General features: G+C 32.5%; 1 protein-coding gene across 1 annotated transcript in view; it reads left to right on the plus strand.

Annotated features, from left to right (window-relative positions):
• The window catches only part of LOC142349107 (uncharacterized), a 71,117-nt gene that overhangs the window by 24,911 nt on the left and 33,100 nt on the right, over positions 1–13,106 (plus strand). The window contains exons 7-11 of the mRNA XM_075400519.1: positions 3,687–3,785; positions 4,527–4,928; positions 5,597–5,749; positions 6,214–6,470; positions 9,956–10,223. Coding sequence (XP_075256634.1) covers positions 3,687–3,785; positions 4,527–4,928; positions 5,597–5,749; positions 6,214–6,470; positions 9,956–10,223 — 1,179 coding nt within the window. The remainder of the gene's footprint in view (positions 1–3,686; positions 3,786–4,526; positions 4,929–5,596; positions 5,750–6,213; positions 6,471–9,955; positions 10,224–13,106) is intronic.

Genomic DNA, 13,106 nt, shown 5'->3' on the forward strand with positions numbered 1-13,106 from the left:
CTAACTAGATTAATTTTGGTTCAAATAGAATACAAGGGGGTCCAATTTTTACGGAGATTGACTTACAGTTCATGAAAACAAGTACAAGATCAGTTAATTATCAAAAAAAATTCAAAAAAGTATTTTTAAATTCTTAACAGACATTAAATTAAGTAGCTTTCAACGAAAGTCATTAAATACGCTCAATCCCAATTAAAGGACACAGATATTTGTCATGCATTGGTAATCAATGAGACATCACAATAAGTCTGATGACTATGGAAACAACAACAAATACAGCCAAAAACCAAAATTTCATTAGAAAAGTGAGAGAAGAAAGTGTCGATGCCATTTAAACCTTAAGCTTTTTTCTGAAGACTTTATCCATGATCCACTTAACGTCTTCTCTAAGCCAATGGAAGATCTCAATATCAGGATAATGTAATAAGATTTCACGAGGAACCAATGATAAGAAATTATCCACAAAATTTTTCAAATGTGGGATTTGAAGTCATATATCAAATAGTTGGAATATAAAGCCGCTAACCAGATTAGTTTCGATTGCATAAGAAAGAAAGTGGGTTCTGTCTTTATTCAGACTGACTATAAGTCACGAAAATTAATTTATGATTGGCTAATATGTAAAAAATTTCTCACAAAATCATTTTTAAAGTCTTAACAGCCATTAGCTGACCACTGAAAGCTCTAGATACGTTCACTTAATGCTCATTACGAAACTTATTGCACTTTTAGTCAACAAGACTATGCCATAGGGTTCCAAAAATTTAGTAAAATCTCGAAAAGAAAATCAAAATTTCATTTAAAATTAGGAAAAATCGAAGCCAAAAAAACACGAGCGATTCCTTGAAAATGAATATTTTGTTCATTGGGCTTTATTTGACTGCAATCAGGTTTGTCAGTAACGGAACGTAGATATGAAAAGTCACTGGTCTCTAGATGACCTCAGAAAAAAATGAAAACTTTTCCAAAAAGGGCTCTCAAATAGAGTTCGATTTCTTTGATATTAAACTTCCCTGTGAGACCAGAACTAGTCTTTTTTATCACGTTTCGTCTATTAGGACCTCAAAATTGAATAATTTTGTGGCGTGAAATGTATTTTTGAAATAAGTTTTTTGATAAAGAAAACCTTAATGTGAAGAAAAATTACACTAAAAGTGAACAAAGTCATGCCAAATGTCCTGTGTTCACACAAAATTTCAATCCTCGACAACCCCTCGAAAAAAAAACGAAATTAAAAAAAATTTTAAAGTTGTGAATTCTACGCTGGAAGAGCTTTTTAATGATACTACTCACATATCTCTACGATGAATATATATATATATATATATATATATATCGATCGGCCAAAATTGTCTGAACAAAAAATAACCATTTGAGTATATAGTTCCTCCCACAACAAGTGGGGTCGGAACAATAATAACAAATGATTAATTTAAAAGATGAAATAAGCAAGTTACATAGAATGAACAAGGAGAACAAATCTTGCCTCAAGAGAACATAAGCTTCAAATTCTTCTAAAGAAACGAATGCAACTATTCACCGCTCATTTCCTCAATTTCTACAGCAAACTTAATATCACCTTTTTCGAAGCTGTTTTGCAAAATATTATTTTACACTGAAAAAGTTTTGAAAATTAATTTAGTTTTCTGGCGCAGCGGTCTCAAGAAAATAGTTATATTCTTTGGACTTTTCTGTAGCTGTCATTCAAAAAAAAATTCACCTGATACAGGTCTTTAAGTTTACTGATAACTTTTCATTGAGAAAGAAAGCATTTTGATTTGATTTTATTACTTCCGGAATAAAAATGAAAAATGTTTTCTCTTTTCAAAACTGTGTTATTTTCTATGTAACAATGTAGGAACAAGTTACGGAAATTGTTCATTCTTGGGAAAGGTGACATTCACATCACAAATATTTTATTGTAAATTTTAAAACAAAAATATAATTGTTACTTTGCATGAAAGTAGCTAAAAATTGTTTCAGACGCAAGTAGCATTAAAATAGGAAGCAAATGCAGCAATTGTCAACATTTTGCTAGAACTTCTTGAAACCGAGTATTTCAAATAAAAAACGTAGAAAAAAGAGACAGCTACAAAATGAATTATTAAGTAGGTTCGGTATAATTTTATTTAGAATGCTCAAAGAAATCTGTTTATTCAGAGTTAACAGGCATTAAACCAAATAGATAAACAGTGGCATAAAAAACTGAAGAACTGCTCTTTATGGAATCTAAATTGTGTAGTAGTAAACGAGGACAATAATTTTTTTTTAAAAAAACAATAATAAATATTATTTTTTGTTATTCAGTTAGTACCAAAAAATTCAAGCTAAGTGGCAAAAAGAAAGAACTACAAAACACGAGCAAAAAAACACTGATATTTTTGATAACAACAGGTGTCAGAGTTGCTAAAACATTATATTTGAATTGAATTCCTACATCAGATTCAATTACTCCTCATAAGAGACCCAATGAGGCGTGTTGTTAAAGACTAAGGATAAGACAACCAAAATGACCAAAAAAATGATGATTCCAAAAAATTTTGATGTTTTCAAAAACCGAGTTGTGTCAAAGTTGTTAAAAACGTTAAATAAGAATTGAAACATCCTGCTTCAAAACAATTTTATTGTTTCAATCATGCATCATTTGATAACCAACGAAATTAGTCAATAAACGAATCAGTATAGTGTTACAATAACAGAAAGAACCACTTTAAGTTTTAACCTTTAATGTAGTTTAAAGTCGAAAAATTTAACCGTTCACTAAAAATTTCATAAAATTAAGTAGTATCTAGTTCATACAAACCATTTTTTAACGTTAAAGTAATTCAGAAAAGTGCAACACTGCCACACAGAAAACATGTATAGCCTCTGTAAAAAATTTTATCAACGAAATCAAGATGAGTAACAGTGAAAACAGAAATTAAATTTCCACACATTAAAAGTTCTCCCAAGGAACCGGAAATTTTCTTTTTAAAAAATTGTTTTCTCACTCCTATTTCATTGGGGCTTCGAACAATAAAATAACAACTTAACGTGCACTCTTACTTTATATCTTAAGCAAACGCTAACTGATCTAAGACAAAAAGATTTTTTTTCTTTTTGAATGGAAACCAAAACCACATAAAAACTGAAACCTGCATCTATATGTCACTTAAAAACCATAATTGGGTGACAATATGCGAAGTCACCTAAATTTGGTTGATATCGGACGATTTTTCGAACTGCTTTTATGCTTGCTTAATCTTGTTTCCCTCAGAAAGTAGACTACCTCTCGTCAAATTTTATTTATTACTGGTTATTAAATGGTTTAGCTAATGTTTATTGAGTTGCAGTCACGTTGATCCCCTACGTAGTTCCAACACCAACGGTTCTGTTTCCTTTTTTTTAAATTCTTGTCAACGACGGTTATCCTGCAAAACCGTTGAAAGAGTCTCGCAAAGTAATTGTCGTATTTTTACTAGGATTGTGAATGCAGAATTAGCTGTCTGTGAATATCAACAGCGTAGCATTTGAAAATTGGATGTTGAAAAGAGGTCTCTCAATTTTTTTCAACCATTCTAGCTCTGAAGAATACCTTTATAATAAAATGCAGTATGAATTTATTTTATATTTGAGGATGTGACAATTAGGCCCCGTCTGATATTATTATGAGAAGAGTAGTGAATGTTGCAAATTGTGTTTTGAAGGTGAAAGACTCGTTACTACTGGATCCTGCGATGGCTGTGAAAGACTACTCTCTATTAAGAACAAATGTCAAACTATCCCTCGACACAGACTACAACAAGGTATGAGATCTTTGAAACTTAATTGTTTCGCTGCAATCAATTGTTTTATCGCCGATTGCCTCAGACCACAGGTCATTAACTTCTTGTGCAAAGACCAGATCCAGCGAAAAGTTTTTTATTGAAGCCAGAGAAACTTTTCGGAAACGTTCTGAGGATAATTATTTTAACATAGTGGCCCAATTCAATAATTCTTTGTCTCAACTAAACATTCTAAATATTCACCACAAAAAAGTCTATGTCAGTTTCGAAGAGAAGTGAAAAATTTTTTGGAAGGGGAAGCAGTGAAAAGATTCAAATAAAAAAGTTACCCTTCAGGATGGAAAATTTTCGAGAAGTTTTAATTATTGAAACTTTATTCTCCCCCAATCTGGGTACTACCAAGTTAGTTGTAACTATGTTTGGTCGAATTTTTTTTTTTGAAAAAGTTAATGACAAGCGCTGGCGATTATTCTCTTTTAGGAGAGGTGCTTTGAGTATAATGTGAACGCAGCCTATAGTCTAAACTTTGTCATAGCTACGTCTAGCTTCCTAGGTGCTGTGCAAGAATTCACTATAATTTGTGGGGAGTCATATATAACTAACATATGCTCCTCGCGTTAAATCTATGAAATGTCGACTCGGGAAAGTGTACTTAATTGAAATGTCTATATTGTTCCCAAGTGAAGCTAGATAATAGTGATCGCTACAAAATCTTTGAAAAATTCCATTTCAAGTTGTTTGTTTTTTTTTTATCGTTTACAGGCTTGCGAATTGTTGGACCTGTTGGAAATGAGCCCAGATCAGCAACATCAATTCTGGCGAAGTTTGGCTGCCATTTTGCAACTGAGCCGGATCGAGTTTGCTCTAACCTCACCACCTGTTGACAAGAAAAAGTCCAAAGAAACTCCATCAAGTGCACTAACGCTTGCATCCCTTGATCCACTTGAAAAAGCGGAAAAGTTAATGGGGGTCAAAGAAGGTCAACTGGTATCGTTTTTCAAAGAAATATGCGCCGTGAGTATGAGTCCAATTTTAACAGGAGGTGCTCCTAAAGCGAACCCGGATCCAATCGGCCGAGCTGAGATCTTGAGAAAACAACTGGTATGTCAACTGTACGATAGGGTATTCTCTGCACTTCTGGAACACGTCAACAATGTTTTAAAGGTAAGAAACATTATCAAAAGTTATTTATATTGTTTGTTTACTTTTGTTATGTAGTCGAATTTTCTTTATAACGTAATTGTTATTGACTCTTATTGGCATGTGTTGATTATGGTTATCTGGTGATTTACTTCAGTTTAAACCCTTTCAACTCAGGTGGCGAATGCCAACTCTTCCTTCTTGATCATATTTATGATATTTCCGTATACTTTTGTGGTTGTTTGAGATATATATCTACTGCCGGTTGCGGAAAAAGACCCTCGGAAAAAAACCCCACTTCATTTTAGATAGGAAATAAACCCCCACGGAAATAAACCCCCATTTTAAAATTGAATTTCGGTTGCGATAATTTGTTCGGTTGTGATAGTTTCGTATCAACTCCGACGGTCCACTGAGGCATGGCCAACGCCCGCGTGTCACCAAGTTGAAAACGGGACGAAGTTGAAAAAGAGGTAGACATCTATGTTCTTTGATAAAATTAGAATCTAAATGGGGAAAAAGTGAAAAACTAGTAAAAAAACATTTTTGCTTGGAAATGATGCAAAATATTTGTCTAGTTTACATGATAACTAACCCATACACGTTGATCCGAAGTTTATACGTTTTCTCTATATAGAATTCATCGCTTACTTTAAATTAAAGGTTGATAAATGGGCTGTTATTTCTGTCAGGTTACGCATACGAAGCTGGAGTATGGTCGTCTGTGTAATGTGACCTTGATAGATGCACCCGCTGCCTCGTGTAACCTACTGAACCAGTACCAACACAACTCCACCACCTCAGAAGTGACCTCTCTCTGTGATCTTAAGAGCAACTTGATCCAGGTACGTGTTTACTTCGTATCCATGTCTCAAAAGTTTCATATCTTAGAGCAAAAGCGATTGATTTTAAAATCTTTCTTTGTGAGATTAATAGTTAATTTTATGTTCAATGTCAATAAATCAAAAAGATCTTTCAGTATCCTCAGAGTTTTAACCAAGAATTTTTTTTAAAGTTTCATCTACTATGATCTTGCATGACACAATTTTTTCTTCGTTCGCGTTAAATTTCGAAGCTGAACGAATAATATTTTACTTTATGAATTTACAATCAATGTAATTACCATATTATGAGCGCAAACTGTGAAGCTCTCAGACGAAAGATGTTTTCACCCTTCATATACGCTCAAAGTGGTCCGTCACTAAAATGTAAAATTTTAGAAAGACATCCGGCCTATTTGCGCCATAATTCCCACCTCGACTACTAGAGCAATACCATAGCTGATTTTAAATTTGTTCCATAATTTCAGGATACTTTCACCCACGTGATGAACGAGGTGTTACTGGTTCAGAAGCAGTCTCTCTACCTCTCTGAACAACTCGGCTGGAGCCCAGTGCATTTCAACTCTCCACTGGACAGACTCCGGTTGGTGGGAGGGGGGCCGGAGTTGAACTTTGACCAAGATGGAGGTGGAGAGGACACCTTGGGCACACAAGTTGCAGGAGCGCTTGGTAATAACGGGAATAAACAATCGGACAAGAAGTGTATAATGGATTTGCTAAAGAGGTACGATCTTCATCGATGATGAAACTAATTTTGATATATACGGCTTGAAAAGATAAAAGTAATGGTTTTAGATTTACTCCCAAAGCGAAATCTAAGTGAGCCCTTTAAAAATGTTTTATGACCAAGGTTGAGGTTTTTTGACACTTTCGTCTATGATGAGACCATCTTCGGTAACTCATGGAAGCTGACGCTAATTTACTTAGTCTGGAAAGGACTGCAATCAAAAGTCTGGATTGGATATTTGTTGCGCCAAATTCTGATCAGATATCAAAGTCTGAAATGCGGTCGATAATCATAAGTTGCACAAAAAATAGGATCGTAGAAAAATGTGAGATGAATGGCGTAGTCATGACCATGGTCCACCAGAGCCTGACCAGACAATAGAGTTTGTTGGGCAATGGTCAACTCAGTTTTCAGTCAAGTTTGGTTGCTGATCTCAAAGTGATCGTTCTTAAATGAATCACAATGCCTAATTACTATTGTGCCGCTGACTAATAACAATAAAAACAAACACTTTCACGCTTATGTACACAACTAAGCTATTCTGAGCTTTATTTTGATACATTTATTTTCAAAATTAAATTGAATACCATTAGCCAAAACAAAAAAATAGATATTTTTAATAAGAGTTTTATTTATTTGGTGAACATACATTCAAACCAAAACAGACCATCCAAAAGCGCAATGCTTTTCAAGGGAGGCCTGGAAAACATAAATTTACAGCGAACAGAACATAAATAAATGCCTACAAATGGGACATAAATAAATGCCTACTAATGGGACAGGAATTAATTCACGGCAAAAATTTCATCTACTAATTGAATGTTTCGAGATATGAAAGTGTTACAAAAATTATGGTTAAAATTTTTCTTTTACCTAGTTTGAGCTGTATTGTACTTGTCAGTATCTAATTCAACGCTCCAAAGTTGTAATAGGTTATATAATTTTTGCAGCCGAGCGTCAAGTTTAAATTTCGAGTCAGATCGTCGTATATCAATCAAGTTAGATTTGGCATAACGTGTATAATAAAAATGCGCAGTTTCATTCTTAATAATTTCCGGTGCTTTTTTCATGTAATGTTTAAAGAGGTCATAAACGAAGAGCTCATGTACTGTTAAAAGTCTTTCGTCATACAAATAGCTGATCGACTCAAACTTTCTTTTGTTGTAAATTATTCTCACAATCCGATTTTGGATTTTCAGAATAGGATCAAGTGTAAACTTTGGTACATTCCCATATGCCAATATTCCATATTGTATAATTGGTTTAGCAAAAACTGTATAAAATAAAATTTTTTGTTCTGAGGTAATATAATGTTTTACGCAATAAAGAATGCCGCAGAGCTTCGAAAGTCTATTACAGACATATTTTATATGTTCCTTGAACTTCAGCTGATTATCGATGAAAATACCCAAATATTTCCAACGATTTACTTCTTTGAGCATGACGCCTAAAATCTCCGGTTTCATTTTACATGTTATTTTACGACTGTGACTCACCGCCATGAATTCTGTTTTCGCCATGAAGTTTGTTGTATAAAAGCCAGTCACCAATTTCCTCTAATTCGTCTCTACTACACCTGATATCATTCATATCGTAATTTTTTGCAACTATTGATGTATCATCGGCAAACAGAAAACAAGTAAATTTATTCAGATTAGTGACTACTTTAGGAAGATCATTTATGTAAACTAAGAACAACAGTGGCCCTAATACTGATCCTTGTGGAACACCTGTAGACATCTCCAAAAAATTTGAAAATTTTCCATCTATTTCTACGCATTGAAATCTATCATTAAGGTAATTTTCAAACTAAGCTAGGGTTTTCCCACGAATACCATACCTTTCAAGTTTTTCAAGCAAAATTTTATGATTTACGGTATCAAATGCTTTTTTGAAATCCAGAAAAATTCCAGTTTTTGAGCAGTTTTCAATTTTACCAATACTCTCACACAATGAAACAATAGCATCAACAGTGCTCATTTTTTCTCTAAATCCAAATTGTGAATCATTAAAGATGTTAAATTTAATAAAATATCGATACAATTGCGCTTTTAGTACCTCCTCGAAAATTTTTGAGATGCAAGACAGCAGACTGATCGGTCGATAATTTGACGGGTCATGAACATCCCCTGATTTATAAAGCGGTATGATTCTAGATCGTTTAAGACATTTAGGGAAAATACCATTTGTTATGCAATCATTTATAAGTTTTGTTAAAAACGGAGTTACAATCGGGCTAGCCAATTTTATTAATTTGATCGGAATTGTATCTAGGCCACAAGAGTTTTTTGGTTTCATATGGGTTATCAATTCATTTATGTAAGAACAAGGCAGAGGTGTTAGGTTAAAAACTTTGAATTTCGCGAGGTGGCAGGAACTTTTTTCTTGAATCAGGAAGTTTGTCGGACAATACAGTAGCAATGGAAGCAAAGTATTCATTGAAAGTATTTGAATCAATAGTTGTTCTTGACGTTCTTTTATGTTGTATTTGTCGAAAAAGTTTGAAGATTCCTGGAGCGCATGTTTTGGATATCATATTTTGGTAATTTGCGTACTTTGCTTTTCTAATACTGTCAGTTTTTTAAATTTAAGAATATTTTTAAATTCAAGTGCCTTGATCAAGACTTAGAAAGTAGAAGATGGCACGATTAAGGCCCAATGTTCGCACAGCGGTCACAGCCGCACAAAAGTAGGATCAGATCATGTTTTCATCTCAGAAGTATTCCAAGAACTCTTTGGTTTCACAAAGTGATCAGAAGTCAAACGGGATTGTGATCAAAGCTTAGGAAATTTCGATCTAGAATGGACACAAGCCAAAGTTTGCAAAAATTGGAGATAATATTTTTTTACTTTAAAAAACTTGGAGTTTATATTACTGAATTAATTGTTGGTCTTGTATTATTGGACTGGTTTTAGTGTCAGTTCCGTTACAATATTTTCGAATATGTGCAGATTCAAAACATCAACTATTTTTTCTTCAGTAATTGAAAATTCTTTTTTCCTCAATAAATTTAACTCTATTACTAAATGCGATATCACTCTAACTCTCACAAAGACAACTTCAACCTGAAATTGTATCAAAATTTCTAGTGAAAATGATGAGTCTACATAACGAGGTTGCAGTTGATTGAATTTATTTGTCCGACATGAACCAATTGTGCATAACAAACACTCGGGGGCATAAAAAACACTTGGGAGAGGTTAATGGATCACAGTTCTTACTGCCATGTACCATTCAAAAACCAAATAAACAATAAAATTTAAACATTGAAATAAAATATTTAATGGAAGAAAAATCAGAGCATTTCTTTGAGGTTCTTTGTTATGAAACCTAAATTTTTTTGTGCAGCAAAAATTTGAGATGGAAAAAATTTCATCTGCTGAATAAGTTGAAAAACAACTACATAATATGAGGAGAATTTTTACATACAAAGAAAATTGCACTAACACAAAATTAATTTTTGAAGCTGAATATTTTTCAGCGAAGAAGCAAAAGATGACTTGAGACGTACAAAACCTCAGCAGTTTGTATCGCGAGTGATGGAGACATTCAAGAGCAGTGAACACCTGAAGAAGAAATCTGCTCAACAGTCGGCAGGTGGTGTCTCTCAGCAGCAGTCGGGAGGAGGGGGAAGTGGAGGGGGGTCTGGAACTGAGTTCACAGTGTCACACGTGTTCGGAGAGTGTACCTACAAAGTGCCACACATGCTAAACTCATTCAGACGCATGCCTCAACAATTGGAACAAAAGGTTTTTCTGCTTCTTCAAACATTTGTATTGAAATATTCCTCTGTTTATTAGCATGTTTTATACTCCTAGATCTATTTAGATTTCATAAATCTTATACGGACATCCTTCAACTGATCTTACTCGACTGTGACAATTTTTAACAAACCCATCTCTAAAATTTTTCGGATTCATTAATTTGGCAACACTTTACTACCCTGATTAAAGATAGTTTATAATTTAATTGAGACAAGCGTTGTAAACAATGATTTCCAATGGTATTTGTGAACGTTTTTTTGTTACCTATTGGAGCAAAAATATTGCTAATGATTTGTAAATAGTTTTTATCTCAATCGGACGAATTAACTCATCATTTGAATTGTGACAAAAAACAGAATTCGAAGAAAAATGAATAATAGAAAAATTTGCTGAAAATTTATGTTTTGTTCACTGGTAAAAGAGCCATATAATCGTGCCTAAGGGTAAATTTTTCTTGCTTCGATAGAAATTCGACTAAAATTGTTAACAGAGCAGATTCGCTATTGTGTGTTGAACGGTGTTGGTTCGTCTCAAGGCTTTCAAGATGCTCACTGAGAGATTTTTGCAATAAATACAAAAGAAATGTTATTACGTGGCCAATGTCCAAAAGGGCAAATATCAAAAAAATTATGTTTTGCGGAAAACAGTGACAGTATTTTTTCACCATTTTCAATTTATTGTAATCATTTTCCTCGTTGGGACAGAGTTGGGAAAACTTGGAATTAGGCTACTTCTCATATGGTTATAAGGAATAAAGATATCACTTTGTAGCTAGCAACCACAGATAAACTTTGTAGCTAGCAACCCAATTCTAAAATTTTAACCTCAAACTTAAAATTTTAATCTAATTCGAACATTATTGTCCGAGTTTTAATAGAAATAGCTTGAAACAAAATCGAAAAACTCAATTGTTCTTGTGAATTACAACACGGCTAATTACTTTCTTAATCACTAATCAGTTTTGAGAGGGACTTTTGGAAATAATTACAAACTAGGCTTTTTATTTCCATCTAATTGTCAATATCTTAGTTCTGACGAATTTTAGCGGTGGAAAGAAATAATTCATAGTAACTACTGACTTATGACTTTGAAATTAGATACGAAGTATTGTCAATGATTTTTGCACTAGACCTAAAAGCACGTGCATTGTGGAATACAGTTGCATGTATATCGAGTTCTGAAGCAAATTTATAAAAAAATAGCACAGTGTAACAGGTTTCTGCAGAGAATAACAACTGTTTTGTTAAATCAAGGTTATCCAAAAAAAAGTGATAATATCGAGTACATATATATATATATATATATATATATATATACATTTAAATATATGTAAATATATGTATATATACATATATAAATATATATATATATATATATATATATATATATATATATAAATTTTATATTTTATTATATTATATATAAATATATATATAATTTTTTGTAAATGTAAATATATATATATATATATATATATATATATATATATATATGTATGTATATATACATATAAATGTATATACATATACATATATATATATATATATTTATATGTATATATATATATATATATATATATATATATATATATATATATATGTATATATACATATATATATATATATATATATATATATATATGTATATTTATATATATATATATATATACATGATAGGGAAATTCGACATTGGCCACGTAATGAATACTGTTCAGTTTAACAAAATGGTAACATCAAGAGATGTGTTATCGTTTAAAGATGTTTTAAAAACCGCTCAATTAAAAACTGGTAGATCGCCGATTGAGACAAAGTTGAACATTTTTGGAGTTTTAATAGTTACAATGTGTCGCCGCGTTATCTCTCCTCGTGTTAGCTTCAACGAGTTGAGAAACAATGTTTTGTAATTATGAGCATATGATTTAAGCTCTTTACGCAACAACAAAAAAATTTTAAGCTCTCTACGCAACAGCTATTAAATTTTTGCTTCTGCGTTGGTGTTAGAGTAACACGTTTCAATAAAAATCAACTTTTTCAGTTTTTCAGTTTTATTTTTAATTATTTTTGCCATCATTACACTTCCATCTTTAATGACTTTTTTGATCTAAATTAGTAGCTTTGATTGCCGAAAATACTAATTTATAGCAGCTAGAGATTTATTTACGTTTTCTATTAGTCTATTTAATGACAGGTTCTGAATTATATTTATTTTGTGTTTTCTTCGGCATATGTGTTGTTTTCTTTAAATTTGTTAAAATATCAATGATAGACTAATTAAAAAAATGATTTTCCAAGTGTTCTTAGAAAATAGGGCTTATAAGTCATTAAAAAATGTATCAATGCTGTTTAAATGCTCTCTGAATTGTGAATTAGTTGACAGAAGTTTTTTGTTTCTACTATACTTTCTCAATGAGTTCACCGCTGCTCAGTGTTTTTATAGAGATCAGTTTAAAAAAATTTTTTTTGCTTTCAATATCACCCTCTCGTAATCAAAGTCTGATTACCACCGCTTAACATAACTGTGTCCCTGTCTTTGTATCATTCTAACTGTCTCATTATTACTTAATTTGTTTGAACAGTTTTGAATTCAACAACCGCTTTATAATTTTTGTTTTCTGGGACCCTTTTTAAAGTTCTTTTGATGCCTTTAACACAAGATAACCTTTTTCGTCCAATTAGTTTGGTACGAAAGCAATTAACATTCGCCGTTTTCATACTTGTAAGTTGCGAGTTTTAAGCAGAAAATGCTGAAAATGGCTGAACATCTCGAACCACTACGCAGTTCTTGATAAACATCAGAAATTGTCACTGGCCTCGAGTCTCGTAATCAAAAAAGGGGAGCGGATTTTTTGACGTTTTTTTCAATTCTCAG

The sequence above is a fragment of the Convolutriloba macropyga genome, chromosome 11, assembly GCF_964194025.1.
Source record: "Convolutriloba macropyga chromosome 11, txConMacr16.3, whole genome shotgun sequence".
In the NCBI taxonomy this organism is placed as follows: domain Eukaryota; kingdom Metazoa; phylum Xenacoelomorpha; order Acoela; family Convolutidae; genus Convolutriloba; species Convolutriloba macropyga.